The sequence below is a fragment of the Centropristis striata genome, chromosome 7 (genome assembly GCF_030273125.1).
Source record: "Centropristis striata isolate RG_2023a ecotype Rhode Island chromosome 7, C.striata_1.0, whole genome shotgun sequence".
In the NCBI taxonomy this organism is placed as follows: Eukaryota; Metazoa; Chordata; class Actinopteri; order Perciformes; family Serranidae; genus Centropristis; species Centropristis striata.
In genome coordinates, this window is record NC_081523.1 from 10,051,400 (window position 1) to 10,076,687 (window position 25,288).

The window sequence follows — 25,288 nt, forward strand, 5'->3', positions numbered from 1 at the left end:
TCTGTTTCCCCCTGCACTAACGTCTCCTGCTCATTCAGCCACAGCCCTGAAACTCTTTCAGCTCCACCCCTGAAGCTCATTACTTCCACTCTATTTAAGACTGTCAGTTCCTCTGCCTCATTGCCAGATCTTAGTTAGTGCTCCTGCCTGCTCTGTATCCCGCAGTTGATTACTCGTTGTTGTTGTTTTTTTCATTTTTGACCATTCCCTGCTACCTGTCATCAACCTGCCTGACGTATCTGTATCTTTGCTTTTGTTGGAAGTGAAGCTTTTTTGTCTGACTCCTGCCTCTGCCTGTGATTCTGGTTTTGGTTCTGCCCTGATCCGTGACACTTATTCCAGGGAGGAAAATGATTAAGCAAGTGGTTATTGGGATTGTGTGTGGTGCTGTCGTCCTGACCGCAGGAATCCTCATCGGCCACTTTGGTATCACCAAAGGCGGCAGCTCGGCGCCGTCCTGGGTGAAGGATTTGGCGAAGGATGTGGACGAGAGCCTTATTAAGAAGTTCATGTCTGAGGTGGACAACATCCATATACAGGAAAACCTCAGGTGAGTTGGTGATAACATTTAGATTCTCTTGGTCAGTCATTTGTATGCTTTTTATTTAGTTTTTGATTAAAGTGATAAAACTTTTGAGAACAGTAAGTCTTTATGAAAAAAGGTGGATTATAATAAGATCTTAAGCAATATTCAAGCAGCTTTTGTATTTATTTTTTTACATTAAGTAAAATGTCTCAGTCTAAAAAGGCTCAAGGCTCATACACATTGCTATGAGGTCATAAGATTTATAGCATCATGAAATTATTGTTAAGGTTTCTTGATAAATTAGATGTCAATTGATCCCTTTGTGGTTTCCCCAAGGAACCACTTTAAATTCACCATTGCCCTTTTAGGTTTTAGACAGTAAATTATCCAAAACATTACCGGATCACACCTTTCTTTACTCTCATCTTCCTCCACAGGGAGTTGTCTAAAGTGCCCCACATGGCCACCACACCTGGAGATGAGAAGACAGTGCAGTTAATGCTGAACAGATGGCAGGACAAAGAAACCGGTCTTGACCTGGCTTGGAGAGAAGAGTACTTGGTCTATCTGTCCTTCCCTGACCCCAAGAACCCCAACAAGGTCACTGTAGGTGAGTCAACAGGTTGTTAAATGTGCTGATTTGAAAGTGGAGACAGTCAGCGTGATGTTAAACACTAAACTGTCTGTGAACGCTCCCTTAAAGTACCGTGTCACATTACATTATAAGATGGACGCAGAAGAAGATGCAGTGTAAGCTGGCACTGGCAAACTGGTCACTATCACTTTTTAATTTCAGTGAGCCCGACTGATACTGTGCTGCACACTGTCAGAGAAAAAGAGAAGCCATATTCCCCGGAACAAGATGATCCTGACGTGGTTCAGCCATATGCTGCATACGCCCCTGCTGGACACCCAAAGGTAAAAAACTACTCCACATATATCTGAAACCAATTGGATGACTATAACAGTCCACAGTATCTTCCCCATTCTGCACAATTTTATTTTCATTTAACACAGCGACCCAACTTTTTGGGAATTGTGGTTGTATAAGCCAAATAATATAATGTAGTCACAGAAAAAGCATCCAGTATTTTTTAGCAGAGACACAGTGTATAAATTAACAGATTCATACTTAACAACTTTACCTCTCCTAACCTTTAAGTTAAATGATTGGTGAATTACTGGCACCACACAACTATATTTTGCAACAAATACAGCTTCCTCGAGGCTTCTGTTTGTCACCTCATGTACTGATTACAGCACACTTTATGATGTACAATCATAAAGTGCAGTACAGTTTGCTGAGAGGGACAAAACACTGATTGATCTGTAATCTTACTATCTGTGACCATCTACAGTCATGGAAAAAAATATTAGACCACCATTGTTTTCTTCAATTTCTTCTTCATTTAATGTCTGGTACAACTAAAGGTACTTTTGTTTGGACAAATATAATGATAACAATAAAAGTAGCTCATAAGAGTCTAATTTAAGAGCTGATATCTAGCCATTTTCCAGGGTTTTCTTGATAAAGATTTTGGTTATTATCAAGAAAACCATGGAAAATTATATCAGCTCTTAAATTAAACTCTTTACCTTTAGTTGTACTAGTTATTAAAATGAAAAAGAAATTGAAGAAAACAATGGTCTATTTTTTTTCCATGACTGGTTTCCTTGAAGGACGAGGCCAAAGAAAAGCTTGTTATGAAAGGAGGCAGTGATTAGGAATAAAATGAAGTCTTTTTTTAGTCTGTATTATAAAAAAATCTTCATATTTTTTGTAGTCCACGGAATATAAGTGAAACTGCTGTTGGGTTATTTTGTTAATAAATATATTGCATGTAGTATGTTAATATAGTATTTCTCATAGAAAAAATGTCATATCTGTGTGTAGTTTAACTTTTTTCTGCTGAATCTCAATTCAGTTGTGAGGATCTAAACTTTAGTCATGTAAATATATTTAGTCACATCACTTTTGGTGCTTCTATTGGCCAATTGTTGATTTTTGTGTTGGTTTTAGGGGAAACTGGTGTACGCCAACCAGGGGAGACTAATTGACTACCAGACGTTGAACGAGACAGTCGACCTTAGAGGAACCATTGCTATCACCAGATATGGTGGAGAAATAAGAGCTGTTAAAGTAAGTGAATTATTATCCTTTTTGTTTGTTTATATTTCATAAAAAGATAAGAAGAGACATAGCAACAAAAATGTCCCTGCCACAAGTGGAAGTTATATGATTGCGAGCTTTGCGTGCTTTGGCAAGCATCTTTAACACGGACCTCTAATCTTTAACGACACATTTATTGAGATAGTTAAGAGGTGTGGAGGACAGAAAGTTACCGTCTAACCAGTTAAAACAAAACCAGTCTTGCATGGAGGACAGAAAGTTACCATCTAACCAGTTAAAACAAAACCAGTCTTGCATGGAGGAGAGAAAGTTACCGTCTAACCAGTTAAAACAAAACCAGTCTTGCATGACTAGATTTCCCTTTATATTATTGTGACTAAAACAGAAAACACATTTAAAAACTTTGGAAAATTTTAAAATCTTCATTTAAGTTGTTAGAATGCCATGTGTTCCTCATCCAGGCCATCAATGCAGCACTCTACGGTGTAGTTGGCATGGTCATCTACTCTGACCCGATGGACATCAACAATGGTCTCATGTCAGACGTCAATGAGACGTATCCTCACTCCTGGTACCTGCCGCCCTCTGGTGTGAAGAGAGGTTCCTTTAAAATTGAGTATGGAGACCCCCTTACACCTTACCTGGCTGCCAAAGGTATAAAAACAATGGTACACAGTACAATATTGAAAACATTAAATCTGATTAAAATTATCATTTTCATTTTAATATTTTACTTTTATGATGGACTATTCTCCAGATGGGAAACTAACCAAGAACATTTTGTCTGCAATATAAAGTACCAAACAGTGAGAAAAAGAAATAAAGTAATAAAAGTAATAAAGTCGTATAACATAAAACAGTGATCAATGACAAGAAGGACTACACCATACACATATTTCAGCCTAGGTGTTGTTAAGGTTTTTAATGGAAAGAGGGACAGTCAGGGTGAAGAACGTATGTTAGATCTTTTTTGGAGTTTGGGAGCTTGCAGTTTTATTGAGAAATGGCCTGAAGACTGGGATGTTGACACACTCTCATGATCTTTGTGCCATGATCTGGGCCTTTGACTGTACTGTCATGTTACCAAACCATGCAGAGGTACCATAGCATAAGCTCTCCACTACTGTATGATAGAACAGAAGCTGCACCAAAGGTTCTTCTCAGAAAGTGCATCCTCTGCTGCACCGTGGAACAGACATTTTCAACATAAACCTTCCACACAAGCTAGTTTAACACGTGGATGCCCCTGAACCTGTAAGAGTCCAAGAGACATGGAGTTCAACAATCTCCTCTGTTTTTTGTGTGCTGAGGATGAGATGATGTTTGTAACACAACTGTACAAAGTTTTGGACATAAGAGTTAGTCAGTGTTCAATAATTGTTTTTTTTGCAGATCATACCTACAGAATTCCAGTTGAGAACATCACAGGAATACCTCCCATTCCAGTCCAACCAGTCGGATTTGAGGATGCCTACAGGCTAATCTGGTGTGTGGTGAGACAAATCTGCTTGTTTCACAAATAGGTTGGTTATGAGCTATTTAAACTTGCTTTTTATTTGTCATTTCAGCGAGCTAGGTGGAGAAGCAGCTCCTGGTCCATGGCAGGGAGCATTCAACTGTACCTACAACTTTGGTGGTCCAGGGTTCAAAGATACATCTGTTTTCAACAACAGGTAGTCAACTGCCAGACAAATTCAGATGTATTTAAAGCTGATCTAAGTGCACCTTTTATTGAGCACTGCACCATTTTTTTAATTCATGAATGTTATGTTTTAATGATGCGCTAGACTTTTTTAGCTCGCAGAGTATCATGTAAATTAATTTTTCTCTGAATACAATCTCCTTCTGGAGATGAAGCAGCAGTACGGCAGTTGGACATATACCGGTATTTGCTTTCATTCTTTGTTGCTTCATACTTCTGAATATGAACTTCTTTTCCAGTGATGTGAAACTGGACATCTTTAACTATGAAGAGATAAAGAATTCCACCAATGTGATGGGAGTTATCAGAGGGAGTGTTGAGCCAGGTGAGACTGAAGACCAAGTCCAAATCAGCCATCTTGTATCATCTGTTAACAGCTTGTGGTTACTCTACCGTTTCTTTTTGTTCACAGACAGGTATGTGATCTTTGGGAACCACAGGGATGGTTGGGTTAATGGCGCCGTTGACCCAAGCAGTGGGACGTCTGTCTTCCTGGAAGTGACCAGACTGCTGGGCAGGATGGTCAAGCAGGGTGAGGACAGTCATAGCTGTATGAGTGACTAATTGTTGTGTTTATAGTGTTGGATATATAGCTAATCTCTGTTCCTCTCTGTGGCAGGAAAATGGAGGCCTCGAAGGTCCATGATCTTTGGAAGCTGGGGAGCGGAGGAGTTCCGCATTACTGGGTCTACAGAATACGCAGAGGTGATTTGCAATATGTTCCTGCATTCATAAGCAATAAGCAAAAAACACTCCATTGCTCAATTCAGTACACTTATAGTTTTATCTGATCCAACCTTTGTTGATGTGCTATGACCAGTAGCTTATGGTGGCTAATGTTAGCTAATGTAAGTCACTACAGTGGCCTTACATAATGTATCTACTTGAATTACTTTTTGAAAACCCACAGTGACAAATATTAACTTGATCTTGTCTTTTCTCCAGCAATACTTCACCAAACTAAGTGAAAGAACTGTTGCTTACATCAATATGGATTTAGCTGTTTTGGGTAAGAAACTCCACCTGCACTATCTATGAGGAGTAAAATAAATCTAAAGCCTCAAAAAAGCCAGACTCTTTGGGTTCACCTGGACCAGGGGTTAGCAACCGTTACTAACAAAACAGCCCCTGTTGGACAAAAAAAACTGGCTGCCTTTGTAGGTTGTTTTCTCTGACTGAAAGACTTGTGTCTTGAACAAGTTAATAGTTCAGCTATACAAATAAAAACAACACTCATTAATCGTCAAACTCTTCAGGCGACGCCTCGATCAAGGGTACTGGGATACCATCACTACAGAATGTCATCTTCAAAGCCACAAAGCAGGTGAAATCTTTTACATAAAAATTAAATTGATTCTCCTTTAATTTCAGGTGTCACATCAAAGTGTGTTTGTTCCCCAGGTCGATACACCTGGACTGGATTCCATTTCTCTGTATGAAAACTGGAAACGGTTTTCCAGCAGGACAAGCCCGGCCCATGGACACATACCCAGGTAATGAACTGCAATTCGCCTTTTTCACATCTTTTTAATTTCCCACATGTTGCTTCCATTCTGGAAGAAGAGTTATCAAGGTTTTTTTTTATATCAAATCCCCCATCTCTTATTAAAAAACTCTTCAGCAGAGAGCTTTATCAGAGCTCCCTGATTGGCCACATTTTTTTTTTTATTTTGACAGGGTGGGATACCTGTCAGGATCACTGAGTGATTTCGCTGCCTTTGTCCATTACCTGGGAATCACTTCCATGGACATAAATTACACATTCAACCCGGTATATAAGACTCAATTTACTTCTTTTTTAAAACAGGCTGTCACTCATTTTGGTCTTTACATATTTGAGGAGGAGACAGATTTGCACTGAACTCTGGTTTTGACTGATTTTCCTTTCTACAGAATAAAACAAAAGCTTGGTATTACCCTGCGTACCACACTGCATACGAAACCTTTGACTATGTTTCAAAGTTCATTGATCCTGGTAAGCAGTGATGGCTCTCATGTTTTCTCTCAATGTTATTATCATTATCACTTGAAACCTACAAAATTCTTGTAATTTCTCAGCCAAACAGCTTCTACTAAATTAATTAATCCATCTTCTGTTGTCAAATTTAACTCTAAAGAGATGGCAAAACATTTTTCAACTCTTCCTCCTATCAGGATTTTTCCGCCACCAAGCTGTTGGCAGGACAGCAGGAAACATCCTGATCCGACTGGCTGACAGCCTGGTGTTGCCACTAAACTGCAGCGACTATGCTGAACTTCTGGAGGACTACCTCAGCACAGCAGTGAAACTTTATCAGAATAAACTGGAAGCAAAGAAAATCTCCATGGGTAAGCACAGGGAAGTTAGGGATGCTTCAGTGATGGCAGCGAATATTGCAGCACATAATTCACACGGAAATAATTATTAGGCATGTTTATCAATTCTGTCTGTCTGTCTGGCTACACAGCTGATCTGTGTCTCGTTTCAGAACCACTAAAACGTGCAGTGGCCAGCTTCCGCACTGCAGCGACTCATTTGGACGAGGTTATTCACGGTTTGGACCTGGCAAATGAAACGTAAGTGCACAAACATACAAATACAAACAATATTATAATATAATATATATATAATGTCCTTGGCTGTTCATGTGGAAATGAATACCAGTTAAGCCTCCCCCTCTCTCTGTGTCCCTCTTCTCTTAGACCGCTGAAGATCAGAAGGATCAACGACCAGCTCATGCTGCTGGACAGAGCTTTCTTGAATCCTCTGGCCTTCTCAGATAAATATGCAACCAGGTAAGATGATGATTTGTGGGGAGTGCATGATGGTTTCTGGGGCTGTATGCAAAATACAAAGCAGCTTGTACTGTACTTAACCGTCACAAGGTATATATGATACAGAGACAGTGGGAGAAATGAGGGCCCAGTATAGACCCACTGTTTATATTTGCCCCCAAGCAGGCAAATGTAATTGCCCTGGTAAAAACTACTGTTTTAAGTAGATCCCTCTGATTCAACAAGGTTACCAGAAAGTAGAAGCAGAATACATCAAAGTTACCATTTTATTTTTATTTTGTTTTGGTTTTTGACCGCAAATTTACCTAACACTTTCTTAGTTGATTTATTTGGGCTGCAGCATAAAGTCTTAAAAACTCACATAGCGACAATTGACAAAGATGGACACACACAAAACAGAGTATAGGGGTGAGGAAGGGTTGTTGGGATGAAAAACATTATTAATCGTTTTAGTTATTATAACATTCAGTGTAAACTGAAAATACATATATATTTAAATGCATATTGCGCCGCTGGCGTCACTGTTTCTACGCTCGCCATTTTTAAATCTCCCAGTAGACCGGTGTGCGCAAGGCATTGTGGGTAGTCTGGGCTCACAGAGGATACACACATGCATCCTTGGAATTTGGGCAGAAGAAGGACTCTGCCCGCTGGAGGATCCTGGACATTGGGACAGTCCTTCGGCGGATGTCGATGACGTAGAATCCTTCAAATTTGTTTGAGCATCCTTCCTTGACATTGGGACACAGCCAATCAGACAGATGACACTGGGGGAAGGGCAAATGACCTGAAACGAGAGGAGAGTTACCATTTGAAAATAAAACAGGAAATAACGAGACCAGGAACACAAAATAAAGCACAACCTCATCGCGGTGTGACATATTAAGTTAATTATTTGAGTTATGGAAAAAGGGTAGTGCCTTAAAATTCTAAACTTATGTTCAAATAAGTTCAGATTTTGTATACTGAGGGTTTGTTGTGTTTACCATTCCTTTTTTTTTGTTATTTTCATGTCTCTTGGTAGCCTGGGTATACCCATACTGCCTTGCGCACTCAATTTCATTCTGAACATTTTCTGGCAACTACGGCCGTTTCTTAGCCCTGTTTTAGGGATCCAATCACAGAACAGGTACGGACGGCAAGACGATAACGCATAGTACTCGACAGATGGAAGCTTTCACAGATGGAAGTTTCTAGCTGTAGACAGCATTTGAAATAGTTTAGAGCGAAAGTTTATTTTAAAAGAAGAACAACGTTTGGCTTTACACTCCTTTATCACCACCAAAGAGGATGTTTTAGCCTTGCTTCCGACAGGATTTGGCAAAAGCCTAATCTACCAACTAGCCCCGCTACCGTTGAAAAACCTTGCAGAAGCAGAATCGAGCATTTTAGTCTCAAAGTAGAGATGGGCTAGTCTGGCTATGTAAACATCAATTTCTGTCGCTCTACATACGTCATCTGGTATAACTGATACAATTGGCTAAGAGCTACGTACAGACACTTTTGATAGACATTCGTATCGCCCAATAGACGGCTCTGGAGGATCGTAAACCACGCCTCCTCTACGGAGAAATGAATGGCTGGTTTCCAAACTAATCTCATTTGTGATTAGCCTGCCGTTAGCCAAGCTAGTCTCTTGGAATGTTTGAGGTCTAAAATGAAATACCTTTATTGGACAGATTGCCATGAAATTTTGTAAAGACATTGTAATCTAAGAGGTTGACATTGTGGTTTTGAGCGAACTGTCTCAAGTATTGGATAGAGGATCAGCATTGTGAGCATGCCCAAAGTGGTGTGCCCCAAAAAAGCAGAGGCAGAGCGGCTAGTGTGGCTGATTCTAAGTCTTTTGACAGAGACACATGTGAAGCAGTCATTCCATACAATATACTCAGATTTATTTATCAAACATGATCTCCCTCCCACACTCCTCCCCTCGTGCCATGTTAGGGATAATGACAGTGATTATCTGCTTCATTGTGACTTAGCACATCTCTGTAAATTGTGCTGCCTATCATTGTTATATCACTCTTCATGTCACACAGGCATGTTATCTGGTCTATAAGTGGTGACCCCCAGCTGACCTTCCCAGGTCTGCCTGATGCCTTTGCCAGCGCTGAGTCATCGCAACAGTCCAGCGCCTGGGACAAAGTGCACTACCACCTGTCAGTCCTGAGTCAGGCCATCGAGGGCGCTGCCGACACATTGGTTGACGTCATATAGACAAAGAGGAGAAAGGAAGAAGAAACGGCACTGCAATAGTTCTTTCCTGCATCCAATGAGCACTGATCAGCTGATGATGACTATTTACGGGTGATATTAAGTGGGAAGATTGAGTAATCTATGAACAAAGATCCTCACCAAACAGTAACATGAATGATGTCTGCTATCTTTGTTCAAATGATTAAACAATTTCAATGTGATGGATCTCTTTTTTATTAAAGCACTTCAGTTGATGAACCACTGTTGATCCAGTTGTAGTCTTTTGTAAATGTACACTAACCAGTAAAATCTGCTGATTACTTATACCAGTCTTTCTGCATTGAGTTAATAAAAGTACAAAAATGAAAGGGTAAACGCAGCAGGACAGTTTGAGCGCATTTTATGCAATTTCCATTCTTTATTTTTTGATCATTTTGGCTGTGTTCGTGCATTTGGCATGACTTTTGGCAAGATTGTGTATTCTTATTTGATCTTGTTATTTCCAGCTCAGCTCCTGCAAGGGGGGCTAAAATACAGTGTACAAACAATAGTTACACTCTTAAGGTTGAGTATGTAAAACGCGCCATTGAAACACATTCAAATTTTTTTTTTTTTTTCTCACTTACTTTAAAGCATAATACATGCATTTTATTAAATCTTGGTGTCAATCTGGACTTTGGCCTTGGAATTGATAATTTTTACTACCTTTGCCTTATTTTACTTTTTGGAACAGACTCTTCTGTTCTGTACTGTTTGCTTTTCTTCAGTAAATGCCTTACACTTCCTCTACGTGTGATTCTGCATGTGGGTCCTCTCTGATCTTTGACAAAAGGAGTGTGGGAGGGAGTCAGAGAGCTCTGAGAACCCTCAACAATGCATCATAATTGTATATTGTATGCAATGAATACTTTACATGTGTCAGCCACACTAGCCACTCTGCCAGGCTTTCCTTAGGCACACCACTTTGGGCATACTCACAATGCTGATCCTCGATCCAATACTTGAGACATTTCACTCAAAACCAAAATGTCAAACTCTTAGATTACAATGTCTGTAAAATATTTCATGGCAATCTGTCCAATAAAGGTACTTCAGTCTAGACCTCAAACAAATGATCATAAATTACACAAATAAAGAATTACATGTCTGAAAATGAGTATAGACTTTTATGATACTACCCTTTTTTCATAACTCAAATAATTAACTCAATATTTATCATATTTATAGCTCACAAACAACTATCCCAGTTCTTCCATATACAACCCAAAGATATATCCAGTGTCAAACAGATATAACTAAAACAATTACCCCATGTTCATGCCAACAACCCTTCCTCACCCCTATACTCTGTTTTGTGTGTGTGACCATCTTTGTCAATTGTCACTATGTGAGTTTTTAAGACTATATGCTGCAGCCCAAATAAACCAACTAAGAAAGTGTTAGGTAAATTTGCAGTCAAAAACCAAAACGAAATAAAAATAAAATGGTAACTTTGATGTATTCTGCTTCTGTTTTCTGGTAACCCTGTTGAATCAGAGGGATCTACTTAAAACAGTAGTTTTTATCAGTTTTATCAGCAATTACATTTGCCTGCTTGGGGGCAAATATAAACAGTGGGTCTATGCTGGGCCCTCATTTCTCCCACTGTCTCTGTATCATATATACCTCGTGACTGTCAAGTACAGTACAAGCTGCTTTGTATTTTGCATACAGCCCCAGAAACCATCATGCACTCCCCACAAATCATCATCTTACCTGGTTGCATATTTATCTGCGAAGGCCAGAGGATTCAAGAAAGCTCTGTCCAGCAGCATGAGCTGGTCGTTGATCCTTCTGATCTTCAGCGGTCTAAGAGAAGAGGGACAAAGAGAGAGGGAGGCTTAACTGGCATTCATTTCCACATGCAGCCAAGGACATTAATAATGTCTGAATATGTATGTTTGTGCACTTACGTTTCATTTGCCAGGTCCAAACCGTGAATAACCTCGTCCAAATGAGTCGCTGCAGTGCGGAAGCTGGCCACTGCACGTTTTAGTGGTTCTGAAACAAGACACAGATCAGCTGTGTAGCCAGACAGACAGACAGAATTGATAAACCTGCCTAATACTTATTTTCATGTGAATTGTGTGCTGCAATATTTGCTGCCATTACTGAAGTATCCCTAACTTCCCTGTGCTTACTGTTGTGTTCATGTAATACAGTATACATACATACTTAAACGGTTCTAGTTCTATTATTCAGGATGCCTGTTTTACGTTGCACTTTTGACACTGTAAGGCCACCGTAGGTGCGAGAGTGTGTGAGGTTCGAGAAATAAACAAGTGCGTTGATGCATTGAAGAGCTTGAGACTAGTCGTTATTTTAGCAACATAACATTGGCGACAAGGATGGCTGATGCCCCGGTTTTCTCTCTGCCACCTCCCGACTACTTTCTTCCCCTCCCTGGCGAACCTGTCATTCCTTGGACACAGTGGAAAACGTCTTTTGAACTTTATCTTTTGGCTATTGGATTGGATAATGCCGCTAGTGCGAGGAAGCGTGCTATCCTACTGCATTTGCCGGGAGCGGAGGGGAACAGGATTTTCAACACGCTCGATGGCACTCTGGACACTTACAATGCCGTTATTACGGCTTTGACTGGACATTTTGTGAAGTCACAGAACATCCTCTATCGGCGGCTGCAGTTCAGGCAAAGATGTCAGCGCCCTGGTGAGTCTGCTAGGCAGTTTGTAGCAGATTTAAAAGCCTTAGCACATCGCTGTAATTTCGGCGCCATGAGAGATGAACTCATTCGAGATCAGCTCATTGAAAAAACGTCTAATCCCAGAGTGCAGGAGGAGTTGTTACTCAAAGATGCAACACTTTCACTTGATGATGCACTAACACTAGCATTAAAAGTGGAGGCAGCCACTCAGTGTGCTGCTAAAATAGCAGAAAGCAAGCCTCATAATGCCGTTATAGAACAGCCCGTGCAACAGCTATCAAGCTCGGACAACCCGGCCGACCCGGCTGCTAAACAGGTCGCGCGGCCCCAGCAAACACGCCAGCAGAGACGCTGCGGTAATTGTGGCTCCACCCGTCATGCCACAAGGGCTCAGGACTGCCCTGCTAGGGGCCAAACATGTAGATGCTGTCAGAAACCTAACCACTTCGCTAAATGGTGCCGGTCTGCTCCGGCTGACTACCCTGAACAGTCACATGACCCGGCGGTGTCAGTGCGCACCATAGGCCCCCACCCAGGGACCTTCTCCAGGTGCCCAGTATACCTGGATGGCTGCTGTGTCCCTCTTCTCCTCGACACTGGGGCCAAGGTGTCACTGCTGAATATTGACACCTGTCACCTCCTCTTCCCGAACAGACAGCTACAGCCCCCCTCCACTGCTCTCTGTGGCTACGGCCGCAGCAAAATCGACGTTGTCGGCCTACTCTACCTCCCAGTTCACTACACCTCTACAACTGTGGACCGCTTCCCATTCCACATTACGCGCCGTGGCGAGAACATCATGGGCCTTGACCTCTTTCTCAGCCTTGGCTTTACTCTACAGGACAGCAACGGAACACGAATACTACAAGTGGGTTTCCCGTGGCAACAAAGCCGGCCTGAACTGTTCAATGGCCTTGGTTGCCTCACCTCATTCACACACAAACCACTCCTGGACCACAGTGTGCCTCCCGTGGTCCAGCCCCTTCGTCGTGTTCCCCTGGCTCTGCGCGATGGCGTTACACAGGAGCTCCAACGCCTCCAGGCTGATGGCATAATAGAACCCATTGATGCCTCTCCGTGGGTGTCCAACCTCGTCATCGCCAGGAAGAAATCAGGTGGACTGAGAGTCTGCGTCGACCTTCGGCAGGTCAACAAGGCAGTGGTGCCTGACAAGTACCCTCTCCCAACAACAGAAGAACTCACAACCCACTTCTACGGCTCCCGGGTCTTTTCTAAGTTGGACTTACGTCAGGGCTACCTACAAATTCCACTGCACCCGGAAAGTCGGAACCTGACGGCTTTTATCACCCATACTGGTCTGTACCGCTATACAAGGATGCCTTTTGGACTAAGTTCAGCCCCTAGCTGTTTCCAAAAGATCATGTCCACAATCCTCGCCAGCTGTCCCGGTACCGTGGCATATTTGGACGACATCGTGGTACATGGGCCAGATGTTGACACACACAACGCCCGCCTGGAACAGGTTTTTGACTCCCTCAGCCGCCACCATGTCACCTTGAACACTGAGAAGTGTATGTTCTCCGCACCGGCCATTGACTTTGTCGGGTTCCGCGTGTCCGCAGACGGTATCTCCCCTCTCCAGTCGAATGTGGAAGCCATCAGTGCAGTCCCCACCCCCACGACAGCCTCGCAGCTGGCTTCGTTCTTGGGGATGACTGCCTACTACATGCGTTTCCTGCCTCAGTACTCCTCCGTCACGGCCCCGCTGAGGATGCTGCTCAGGCAGGACGCTCCCTGGACCTGGACTCCTGAATGTCAGACAGGCTTTAACGAACTGAAGCGTCTCCTCACCACGTCTCCAATCCTGGCCCACTTTCAGTTGGACTGCCCCACCTTCGTGACCTGTGATGCGTCTGCTGTGGCTCTGGGCGCCGTTCTGTCACAGCTCCATGATGGCGTGGAGAGGCCCGTAGCCTTCGCCTCCCGCGCGCTCAGCCCCACTGAGCAGAAATACTCAGTGGGTGAAAGAGAGGCCCTCGCATGCATTTGGGCGTGCGAGAGGTGGCATTTGTACCTGTACGGTCGGTCTTTCACCCTACGGACGGACCACCAGGCCCTGACAGCCCTGATGTCCACTTCGGGCGGAGGACACAGGCCCCTTCGCCTCCACAGATGGTCAGACCGCCTGCAGCAGTATGACTTTAAGCTACAATTCATGCCTGGCAAGACAAATGTTGTAGCAGACTTTCTATCCCGCCCTGCCGCCACCCAGTGCTCTGCTGTCTCTCCAGAGGATGAGGAGGACGTAGTACACCTGGTCCACTCACCACTGAAGGACACAGTCTCCCTCCGTGATCTGGAGTCCGCCTCAGCAGCAGAGCCTGTCTTCAGCACGCTTCGTGATTACATCAGACATGGTTGGCCTGCCCATGTTTCACCAGAACTGGAGCCATACTATCGTGTGAAGCATGAACTGTCATGCTGGGGTGAGTCCTGCATTGCCCGTGGCCTCTGTGCTGTCATCCCAGTGGCCCTCAGAGGGTGTGTCTTGCAAATGGCACATCAGGGACACCTTGGCATCGTCAAAGCCAAGCAAAGGTGCCGTGACACCGTGTGGTGGCCTGCCATGGACCGTGACTTAGAGGGACTCATTCGCTCCTGTGCAGCGTGCCTCACCAGTGGGAAGACTGGGCCACCCGCTTCAACTCCACTACAGCCAGTGGACTGGCCGTCTGCGCCATGGGACCACTTGCAGCTCGATATCTGTGGTGAGCTGTACAATGTGCCGCACCACCAGAGGTTCCTTGTGGTGGTCTACGACCTGCACTCCAAGTGGCCTGAGGTGGCTCCCATGGGCACGGTTACCTCTGCTGCTGTGGTCAACTTCCTCGACCAGCTGTTTTCCAGCTGGGGCTTGCCTCGTGCAATTACCACGGACAATGGCCCTCAGTTCCTGTCCTTGGAGTTCACCACCTTCCTCGCCAACAGGGGTGTTACCCATATTCGGACCTCCGTCTACCACCCCCAAGCCAACGGGGGGGTGGAACGATTCAACCAATCATTGAAAAATGGACTGCGTGCCCACATGTCTGAGGGATACTCCCTGATGGCCGCACTGTCACAGACCCTCCTCCACTACAGAGCAACTGCCCACTCTACCACAGGGGTCTCCCCTGCTGCACTCATGCTGAAAAGGGAGCTTGTGCTTCCCCTGACAAGACTCCGTCCACCAATGGCCGCCGGCCCACGACCATGCCCAGCAGCAGTCAAGTCTCACGTCAAGAGACAACAAAGTTCCATGAAGCGGAGGTTCGATGAGAAGCACAGGGCTAAGTGGCCTGCTATCAGAGTGTCAGACTGGGTCAGAGCCCGCCGGCCCCACAGAGCTAATAAGTTGTCATCATTCTGGTCAGCCCCGTACCAGGTCAGTCGGCAGCTTGGCCCAGCTTCATTTCAGCTGACTGATGGTTCGCGTTGGCACGCCAGTTGCCTGCGCAGAGTGCCCTCCCCTCTTCGCCACCCTCACCTGGCAGGGGTGGAGCAGAGCAACCCAGCAACTGAGCCGGTGGAGCTGAGCCACCCAGCAACGGGGCCGCCCCCTCATGAGCCAGATCCCATCGCGGCACCTCTCGCCCAAGCTGCACCAGCTGCTCAGTGCCCCGCTCCGGCTCCAGACCCACTGCCGGCCCCCCTCGTTCCTGAGCCCCGCCCTGTCAGGGTCCGTACGCGCCCTGGGCACCTCGAAGACTTTGTTGCTACCTTTCACGTCTGAACATTCGGAGGGGGGGGGAAATGTTGTGTTCATGTAATACAGTATACATACATACTTAAACGGTTCTAGTTCTATTATTCAGGATGCCTGTTTTACGTTGCACTTTTGACACTGTAAGGCCACCGTAGGTGCGAGAGTGTGTGAGGTTCGAGAAATAAACAAGTGCGTTGATGCATTGAAGAGCTTGAGACTAGTCGTTATTTTAGCAACATAACACTTACCCATAGAGATTTTCTTTGCTTCCAGTTTATTCTGATAAAGTTTCACCGTTGTGCTGAGGTAATCCTCCAGAAGTTCAGCATAGTCGCTGCAGTTTAGTGGCAACACCAGGCTGTCAGCCAGTCGGATCAGGATGTTTCCTGCTGTCCTGCCAACAGCTTGGTGACGAAAAAATCCTGAGAGGGGGAAGTGGCAGAATGAGATGTTATACACAAGAGGCATTGTTGGGAAATGTTTTACAATCTTTTCAGTTGTTAAATGTTACAACAGAAGATGGATAATTGAGTAGAAGCTGTTTGGCTGAGAAATACAAGGATTTGTAAGTTTGAAGTGATAATGATAATAACAATAACATGATTTCACTGCTTACCAGGATCAATGAACTTTGAGGCGTAGTTAAAGGTTTCGTATGCGGTGTGGTACGCAGGGTAATAATGAGCATTTGTTTTATTCTGTATAAAGGGAAATCAGTCAAAACCAGATTTCAGTGCAATTCTTTCTCCTCACCAAACAAGACCAAAATGAGTAACAGTCTGTTTTTTCTTTTATACCGTGTTATATGAGTATGCCATGTCCATGGAAGTGATTCCCAGGTACTGGACAAAAGCAGCATAATCACTCAGTGCGTTTGACACGGATCCCATCCTGTCAAAGTAAGAAAAAATGAAGCATTTTTTATTGAGTGCATGACAGAACAGGGATTTCCGTGTGGAGACCAGTGGCGGACTCAAGGGTGCCCTCTAGGGTGCCCTTTCATACAATAACTTATGATGATGTGCCCTCTAGAGCAAGAATATGGCTATGTTAACAGAATCCACAACAGAATTTACAAGAATACTGTCCAAATAAGATGCCCGAAATAAATCATAAAACAACCTTTATTCTCCTTTAAATCATTCATTAAAATATGCAATTATCAAGGTCAGTCTATATGATGGAATTGTGACATTAGAATGTGTGAGAGGCACCAAATTTGGGCTTTTATGGGAAAAAATGATCCAGCTATTTTTCCACGCTGGCTGGCTACTCCATGTCTGAGTGGAAAACCCTGTTAACAGCAATTAAAAATGACACAGTAGGATATTAATAAAGATTCTACAATACAGCATCACCCAACAATTGTAATCAAGGATGAGGACTATTTCATCATACATGATGCATCGTAGCTTTTTGCACGCTGGGGCCCCATGTTGTGCAGAATGTGCCCTTTTTATTTTTTCGCCCCTGCCCTTCAATCAGTCTGAGTCGGCCACTGCTCGAGACACATGACTTTTATGACTTTAGACTGAACATGACTAAATCAAAAATGGGGCCAAACAGGGACTTAGGTACCTCTGATTATGCTCTCTGCTGAAGAGCATTTCCATTTCCAATTACGAGCCAAACCTATCCAATACATAATAGGGATGAGACTTCTTGGTTTACATCAACAATAATACGCATTCTTTGCATACAAAGTTTCATAAACTGTCAATAAGAGATGGGGGATTTGACATAAAAACCTTGAAAACTCTTCTCCCAGAATGGACATGTGGGAAATTAGAAAGATGTGAAAAAGGTGAACTGTAGTTCATTACTTGGGTATGTGTCCATGGGCCGGGCTTGTCCTGCTGGAGTACTTTTTCCAGGTTTCATACAGAGAAATGGAATCCAGTCCAGGTGTATCGACCTGGGGAACAAACACACTTTGATGTGACAGGTTCCTGATGGTGTGTGGACAATAGTTTTGTTGAAGAAAAGCTGGAGAGAAACAACTGTAATTAGAGGAGAATCACCTGCTTTGTGGCTTTGAAGATGACATTCTGTAGTGATGGAATTGCAGCAGCCCTGTATGCGTCGTCGCCTGAAGAGTTTGACAATTAATGAGTGATGTTTTTATTTGTATAGCTGAACTATTAACTTGTACGAAGACACAAGCCTTGCAGTCAGTGAAAACAACCTACAAAGGCAGCCAGATTTTTTGTCTTAAAGGGGCTGTTTTGTTAGTAACGGTTGCAAACCCCTGGTCCAGGTGAACCCAAAGAGTCTGGCTTTTTTGAGGCTTTAGATTTATTTTACTCCTCATAGATAGTGCAGGTGGAGTTTCTTACCCAAAACAGCTATATCCACATTGATGTAAGCAACAGTTCGTTCACTTAGTTTGGTGAAGTATTGCTGGAAAGAGACAAGATCAAGGTAATATTTGTCACTGTGGGTTTTCAAAAAGTAATTAAAGTAGATACATTATGTAAGGCCGCTGTAGCGACTTACATTAGCTAACATTAGCCACCATAGCTAACATTAGCCACCAAGACAAGTTGTATCAGCAAAACCGCTGAGTGCACTGAATTGAGCAATGGAGCAATTGCTTATGAATGCAGGAACATATTGCAAATCACCTCTGTGTATTCTGTAGACCCAGTAATGCGGAACTCCTCCGCTCCCCAGCTTCCAAAGATCATGGACCTTCGAGGCCTCCATTTTCCTGCCACAGAGAGGAACAGAGATTAGCTATATATCCAACACTATAAACACAACAATTAGTCACTCATACAGCTATGACTGTCCTCACCCTGCTTGACCATCCTGCCCAGAAATCTGGTCACTTCCAGGAAGACAGACGTCCCACTGCTTGGGTCAACGGCGCCATTAACCCAACCATCCCTGTGGTTCCCAAAGATCACATACCTGTCTGTGAACAAAAAGAAATGGTAGAGTAACCACAAGCTCTTAACAGATGATACAAGATGGCTGATTTGGACTTGGTCTTCAGTCTCACCTGGCTCAACACTCCCTCTGATAACCCCCATCACATTGGTGGAATTCCTTAACTCTTCATAGTTAAAGATGGCCATTTTCACGTCGCTGGAAAAGAAGTTCATATTCAGAAGTATGAAGCAACAAAGAATGAAAGCAAATATATGACCAACTGCCGTACTGCTGCTTCATCTGCAACAGGAGATTGTATTTAGAAAAAAACTGAATTTACTCGATACTCTGCACCCTGAAAAAGTTTAGCGTGTCATTAAAACAATATAAATGAATAGCCTGTGGTTCTGTTGTATGTTTGCCGGCTTGTGCACATTGAACTTGCAATTTTAGTCATTTACCTTGGACACTTAAGAAGCCCTTGAGCACAACATTAAGACAGAAAATAAAGGAACACACTCTGAATTACTCCTCTGTTTTCACTCCATTAAAATATACATACACACAAATACACACACACACACACACACACACACATATATATATATATATGTATGTTGCTGGACATTACACTAAACTACTAAAACAGTGAAATAAGGCTTGAAAACAAGAGAAACAAGCCTTAAGATTTATAATTTTATATGCCGTAATGTATGAAGTAAAAATAAGCAAATCAGCTAAAGATGCAGCTGAATTTGTCAGGAAGTTGACTACCTGTTGTTGAAAATAGATGAATCTTTGAACCCCGGACCGGCTAAGTTTTAGGTACAGTTGAATGCTCCCTGCCATGGACCAGGAGCTGCTTCTCCACCTAGTTTGCTGAAATGGCAAAAAAATAAATAACGATAAAATAAAAATAGCTCATAACCAACCTATTTGGGCAACAAGCAGATTTGTCTCATCACACACCAGATTAGCCTGTAGGCATCCTCAAATCCAATTGGTTGGATTGGAACGGGAGGTATTCCTGTGATGTTCTCAACTGGAATTCTGTAGGTATCGTCTGCAAAAAAACAATTATGAAACACTGACTAACTCTTATGTCCAGAACTTTGTACAGTTGTGTTAAAAACATCATCTCATCCTCAGCACACAAAAAACAAAGGAGGGTGTTAAACTGTCTCTTGGACTCTTACAGGTTCAGGGGCATCCACATGGTTAACAAACTAATGTGGAAGGTTTATGTTGAAAATGTCTGTTTCACGGTGCAGCAGAGGATGCACTTTCTGAGAAGAACCTTTGATGCAGCTTCTGTTCTATCATACAGTAGTGGAGAGCTTATGCTATGGTACCTCTGCATGGTTTGGTAACCTGACAGTACAGTCAAAGGCTCAGATCATGCCACAAAGATCACAACACCTAGGCTGAAATATGTGTGTGGTGTAGTCCTTCTTGTCATTGATCACTGTTTTATGTTGTACAACTTTCTTTTTCTCCCTGTTGTATGGTAGTAACTTCATATTGCAGACACAATGTTCTTGGTTAGTTTCCCATCTGGAGAATAGTCTATCACAAAGGTTAAATATTAAGATGAAAATGATTAACATAATCAGATTTCATATTTATATCTTTGTTTGAAGATTAATGTTAATGTTGTAAAAGTGTCTCTCAAACTGCATTAAAGCAAAAGTTTAGCAGTAGTACAGCAAGCACACAATAAAAAGGAAATCAATATTGTACTGTGTACCATTGTTTTCATACCTTTGGCAGCCAGGTAAGGTGTAAGGGCGTCTCCATACTCAAGTTTAAAGGAACCTCTCTTCACACCAGAGGGCGGCAGGTACCAGGAGTGAGGATACGTCTCATTGACATCTGACATGAGACCATTGTTGATGTCCATCGGGTCCATGTAGATGAGCATGCCAACAATACCGTAGGGTGCTGCATTGATGGCCTGGATGAGGAACACATGGCATTTTAACAATAACTTAAATGAAGATTTTAGGCCCATTTTGCAGTACGTAAACATTTCCAAAGTTTTTAAATGTGTTTTTAGTCACAATACTGTAAAAGAAAATCTAGCCATGCAAGACTGGTTTTGTTTTAACTGGTTAGACGGTAACTTTCTGTCCTCCATGCAAGACTGGTTTTGTTTTAACTGGTTAGACGGTAACTTTCTGTCCTCCATGCAAGACTGGTTTTGTTTTAACTGGTTAGACGGTAACTTTCTGTCCTCCATGCAAGACTGGTTTTGTTTTAATTGGTTAGACGGTAACTTTCTGTCCTCCATGCAAGACTGGTTTTGTTTTAACTGGTTAGACAGTAACTTTCTGTCCTCCACACCTCTTAACTATCTCAATAAATGTGTCGTTAAAGATTAGAGGTCCGTGTTAAAGATGCTTGCCAAAGCACGCAAAGCTCGCAATCATATAACTTCCACTTTTGGCAGGAACATTTTTGTTGCTATGTCTCTTCTTATCTTTTTATGAAATACAAAAAAAAAACCGAAGGACAATAAGTCACTTACAGTAACAGCTCTTCTTTCTCCTCCATATCTGGTGATAGCAATGGTTCCTCTAAGGTCGACTGTCTCGTTCAACTTTTGGTAGTCAATTAGTCTCCCCTGGTTGGCGTACACCAGTTTCCCCTGAAACCATCACAAAAATCAGCAATTGGCGAATAGAAGCACCGAAAGTGATGTGACAAAGGAACAGTTTCATGACAGAAGTTTAGATCCTCACAACGGAACAGAGATTTGGCATAAAAAAGTTAAACTACACACAGATAGGGCAACAATTTTCTATAAGAAATACTCTATCAATATACTGTATGCAATATATTCATTCAGATTTCCCAAATCTAACAAACAATGGATGGACCAACACCATTTTAATTGATTTTCCCTTGGTTGCACAATATATAAGCATGATTTAGGAAAATATTTTGCTTACTCAAATATTTATTCCTAATCACTGCCTCCTTTCATTACAAGCTTTTCTTTGGCCTCGTCCTTCCAGGATATAGATGGTTACAGATAGTAACATTACAGGTCAACCAGTTTTTGTCCCTCCTAACAGACTGGTTTATAAACTTATTGTACATCATAAAGTGTGCTGTTATCATGATGTGTGACGAACAGAAGCCTAGAGTAAGCTGTGTTTGTTATAAAATATAGTTGTGTGGCACCAGTAATCCACCAGTCATTTAACTAAAAAACGTTGTGTAGACATATAAAAACTAAACCTTTCCCCAGACTGTAAGAAGTTAAGAAAAGGACCGAAAGGTTATAGCTACACTGTGTCTCTGCAATAAAATACTGGATGCTTTTTCTGTGACTACATTATATCATTTGGCTTATACAACCCCAATTCCAAAAAAGTAGGGACACTGTGTTAAATGTCATTAAAAAAGGATGCAATGATTTGCAAATCTTATCAATCCATATTATATTCCCAATAGAACATAAACAACATATCAAATGTTGAAACTGGGACATTTTACCATTTCATGGAAAATATTAGCTCACTTTGAATTTGATGGCAGCAACACCTCTCAAGAAAGTTGGGACAGGCTGAACAAATGACTGTAAAAGTAATTGATAATTGGTATCAAAGGAGCATTTAAGAGAAGTAGAGCCTCTCAGATGTAAAGATGGGCAGATGTTCACCAATCTGCGAAAAACTGTTTTTAAAAAATGTGGAACCGTTTCAGAGGTGTGGCTGTATATCAGTTACATTATACAGTATACTTCATGTCCTTAAGAGCCTGACTTAGTAGTACAGATTTGATTTCCAAGACAATGGTTGTCAATCTATTTGTGTTTTAAAAAAGCATTCTTTGGATTTTACCTAAAAATTTCCAATGAGCGGAAACTCATCATTTGGTAAAAGTTAATTGACAGTGGAAATCAGATATTTTCCCTCAGCATCATACAAGGATTTTGAGAATTATATGCAGCCTTTTGAGGTGAAAACAACAACAACACATCCCCGTTTGGAGAAGATTGGGTAAGATACTGTGGACTGTTATATTCAGATACATGCATTAATTGTATGAAGTGGATCAATATAAAGACACTCTACAATCTCTTGATTCATGTGGGGTATTTCAAAGTAAAAATCTTTTTTTTTTAGGATTTTTACATTGTAGGCCTAAGCTAACAAACAGCAGGTTAAAAGTAATAATAATAAAAATTGAGCTTTGCTTTGCTCCCACTAAAAATCAGAGATAGTTTCAGATACATGTGGGGTAGTTTTTTACCTTTGGGTGTCCAGCAGGGGAGTATGCAGCATATGGCTGAACCACGTCAGGATCATCTTGATCCGGAGGATACAGCTTCTCTTTTTCTCTTGCAGTGTGCAGCACAGTATCAGTCGGGCTCACTGAAATTAAAAAGTGATAGTGACCAGTTTGCCAGTGCCAGCTGCATCTTCTTCTGCGTCCATCTTATAATGTAATGTGACACGGTACTTTAAGGGAGAGTTCACAGACAGTTTACTGTTTAATATCACACTGACTGTATCCACTTTTATATCAGCACATTCGTTCACTTAGTTTGGTGAAGTATTGCTGGAAAGAGACAAGATCAAGGTAATATTTGTCACTGTGGGTTTTCAAAAAGTAATTAAAGTAGATACATTATGTAAGGCCGCTGTAGCGACTTACATTAGCTAAAATTAGCCACCATAGCTAACATTAGCCACCAAGACAAGTTGTATCAGCAAAACCGCTGAGTGCACTGAATTGAGCAATGGAGTGTTTTTTGCTTATTGCTTATGAATGCAGGAACATATTGCAAATCACCTCTGTATATTCTGTAGACCCAGTAATGCGGAACTCCTCCGCTCCCAAGCTTCCAAAGATCATGGACCTTCGAGGCCTCCATTTTCCTGCCACAGAGAGGAACAGAGATTAGCTATATATCCAACACTATAAACACAACAATTAGTCACTCATACAGCTATGACTGTCCTCACCCTGCTTGACCATCCTGCCCAGCAGTCTGGTCACTTCCAGGAAGACAGACGTCCCACTGCTTGGGTCAACGGCGCCATTAACCCAACCATCCCTGTGGTTCCCAAAGATCACATACCTGTCTGTGAACAAAAAGAAATGGTAGAGTAACCACAAGCTCTTAACAGATGATACAAGATGGCTGATTTGGACTTGGTCTTCAGTCTCACCTGGCTCAACACTCCCTCTGATAACTCCCATCACATTGGTGGAATTCCTTAACTCTTCATAGTTAAAGATGGCCATTTTCACGTCGCTGGAAAAGAAGTTCATATTCAGAAGCATGAAGCAACAAAGAATGAAAGCAAATATATGACCAACTGCCGTACTGCTGCTTCATCTGCAACAGGAGATTGTATTTAGAAAAAAACTGAATTTACTCGATACTCTGCACCCTGAAAAAGTTTAGCGTGTCATTAAAACAATATAAATGAATAGCCTGTGGTTCTGTTGTATGTTTGCCGGCTTGTGCACATTGAACTTGCAATTTTAGTCATTTACCTTGGACACTTAAGAAGCCCTTGAGCACAACATTAAGACAGAAAATAAAGGAACACACTCTGAATTACTCCTCTGTTTTCACTCCATTAAAATATACATACACACAAATACACACACACACACACACACACACACACACATATATATATATGTATGTTGCTGGACATTACACTAAACTACTAAAACAGTGAAATAAGGCTTGAAAACAAGAGAAACAAGCCTTAAGATTTATAATTTTATATGCCGTAATGTATGAAGTAAAAATAAGCAAATCAGCTAAAGATGCAGCTGAATTTGTCAGGAAGTTGACTACCTGTTGTTGAAAATAGATGAATCTTTGAACCCCGGACCGCCTAAGTTGTAGGTACATTTGAATGCTCCCTGCCATGGACCAGGAGCTGCTTCTCCACCTAGTTCGCTGAAATGGCAAAAAAATAAATAACGATAAAATAAAAATAGCTCATAACCAACCTATTTGGGCAACAAGCAGATTTGTCTCATCACACACCAGATTAGCCTGTAGGCATCCTCAAATCCAATTGGTTGGATTGGAAAGGGAGGTATTCCTGTGATGTTCTCAACTGGAATTCTGTAGGTATCGTCTGCAAAAAAACAATTATGAAACACTGACTAACTCTTATGTCCAGAACTTTGTACAGTTGTGTTAAAAACATCATCTCATCCTCAGCACACAAAAAACAAAGGAGGGTGTTAAACTGTCTCTTGGACTCTTACAGGTTCAGGGGCATCCACATGGTTAACAAACTAATGTGGAAGGTTTACGTTGAAAATGTCTGTTTCACGGTGCAGCAGAGGATGCACTTTCTGAGAAGAACCTTTGATGCAGCTTCTGTTCTATCATACAGTAGTGGAGAGCTTATGCTATGGTACCTCTGCATGGTTTGGTAACCTGACAGTATAGTCAAAGGCTCAGATCATGCCACAAAGATCACAACACCTAGGCTGAAATGTGTGTGGTGTAGTCCTTCTTGTCATTGATCACTGTTTTATGTTGTACAACTTTCTTTTTCTCCCTGTTGTATGGTAGTAACTTCATATTGCAGACACAATGTTCTTAGTTAGTTTCCCATCTGGAGAATAGTCTATCATAAAGGTTAAATATTAAGATGAAAATGATTAACATAATCAGATTTCAT

The 25,288-nt window shown here is 42.2% G+C and overlaps 2 protein-coding genes across 2 annotated transcripts in view; one reads left to right on the forward strand and one right to left on the reverse strand.

Annotated features, from left to right (window-relative positions):
• Window positions 1-22: 22 nt before the first annotated feature.
• Window positions 23-9,951, forward strand: LOC131975008 (aminopeptidase NAALADL1-like). Its single transcript, XM_059337529.1, has 19 exons — window positions 23-550; window positions 964-1,136; window positions 1,323-1,444; window positions 2,547-2,666; window positions 3,119-3,311; window positions 4,050-4,143; window positions 4,226-4,330; window positions 4,599-4,684; window positions 4,772-4,891; window positions 4,979-5,064; window positions 5,305-5,368; window positions 5,616-5,683; window positions 5,761-5,852; window positions 6,037-6,130; window positions 6,253-6,334; window positions 6,514-6,687; window positions 6,828-6,915; window positions 7,042-7,134; window positions 9,177-9,951. The coding sequence occupies exons 1-19, from the start codon at window positions 351-353 to the stop codon at window positions 9,352-9,354; spliced, it is 2,232 nt and encodes a 743-aa protein (XP_059193512.1). The 5' UTR covers window positions 23-350; the 3' UTR covers window positions 9,355-9,951.
• LOC131975007 (aminopeptidase NAALADL1-like) overlaps window positions 7,420-25,288 on the reverse strand; it is a 21,377-nt gene continuing 3,508 nt past the window's right edge. The window contains exons 6-19 of the mRNA XM_059337527.1: window positions 24,640-24,733; window positions 24,445-24,549; window positions 23,801-23,886; window positions 23,594-23,713; window positions 18,368-18,453; window positions 18,080-18,143; window positions 17,765-17,832; window positions 17,567-17,658; window positions 16,541-16,634; window positions 16,360-16,441; window positions 15,992-16,165; window positions 11,286-11,373; window positions 11,089-11,181; window positions 7,420-7,921 (exon numbers count right to left, since the gene is read on the reverse strand). Coding sequence (XP_059193510.1) covers window positions 7,888-7,921; window positions 11,089-11,181; window positions 11,286-11,373; window positions 15,992-16,165; window positions 16,360-16,441; window positions 16,541-16,634; window positions 17,567-17,658; window positions 17,765-17,832; window positions 18,080-18,143; window positions 18,368-18,453; window positions 23,594-23,713; window positions 23,801-23,886; window positions 24,445-24,549; window positions 24,640-24,733 — 1,280 coding nt within the window. The 3' untranslated portion in view covers window positions 7,420-7,887. The remainder of the gene's footprint in view (window positions 7,922-11,088; window positions 11,182-11,285; window positions 11,374-15,991; window positions 16,166-16,359; window positions 16,442-16,540; window positions 16,635-17,566; window positions 17,659-17,764; window positions 17,833-18,079; window positions 18,144-18,367; window positions 18,454-23,593; window positions 23,714-23,800; window positions 23,887-24,444; window positions 24,550-24,639; window positions 24,734-25,288) is intronic.

Coding starts and splice junctions, on each gene's coding strand:
- LOC131975008 (XM_059337529.1), top strand. CDS start 351: ATGATTAAGCAAGTGGTTATTGGGATTGTGTGTGGTGCTGTCGTCCTG. Junction 1,445..2,546: donor CCCCTGCTGGACACCCAAAG/GTAAAAAACTAC, acceptor TGTTGGTTTTAG/GGGAAACTGGTGTACGCCAA. Junction 5,369..5,615: donor TATGGATTTAGCTGTTTTGG/GTAAGAAACTCC, acceptor CAAACTCTTCAG/GCGACGCCTCGATCAAGGGT.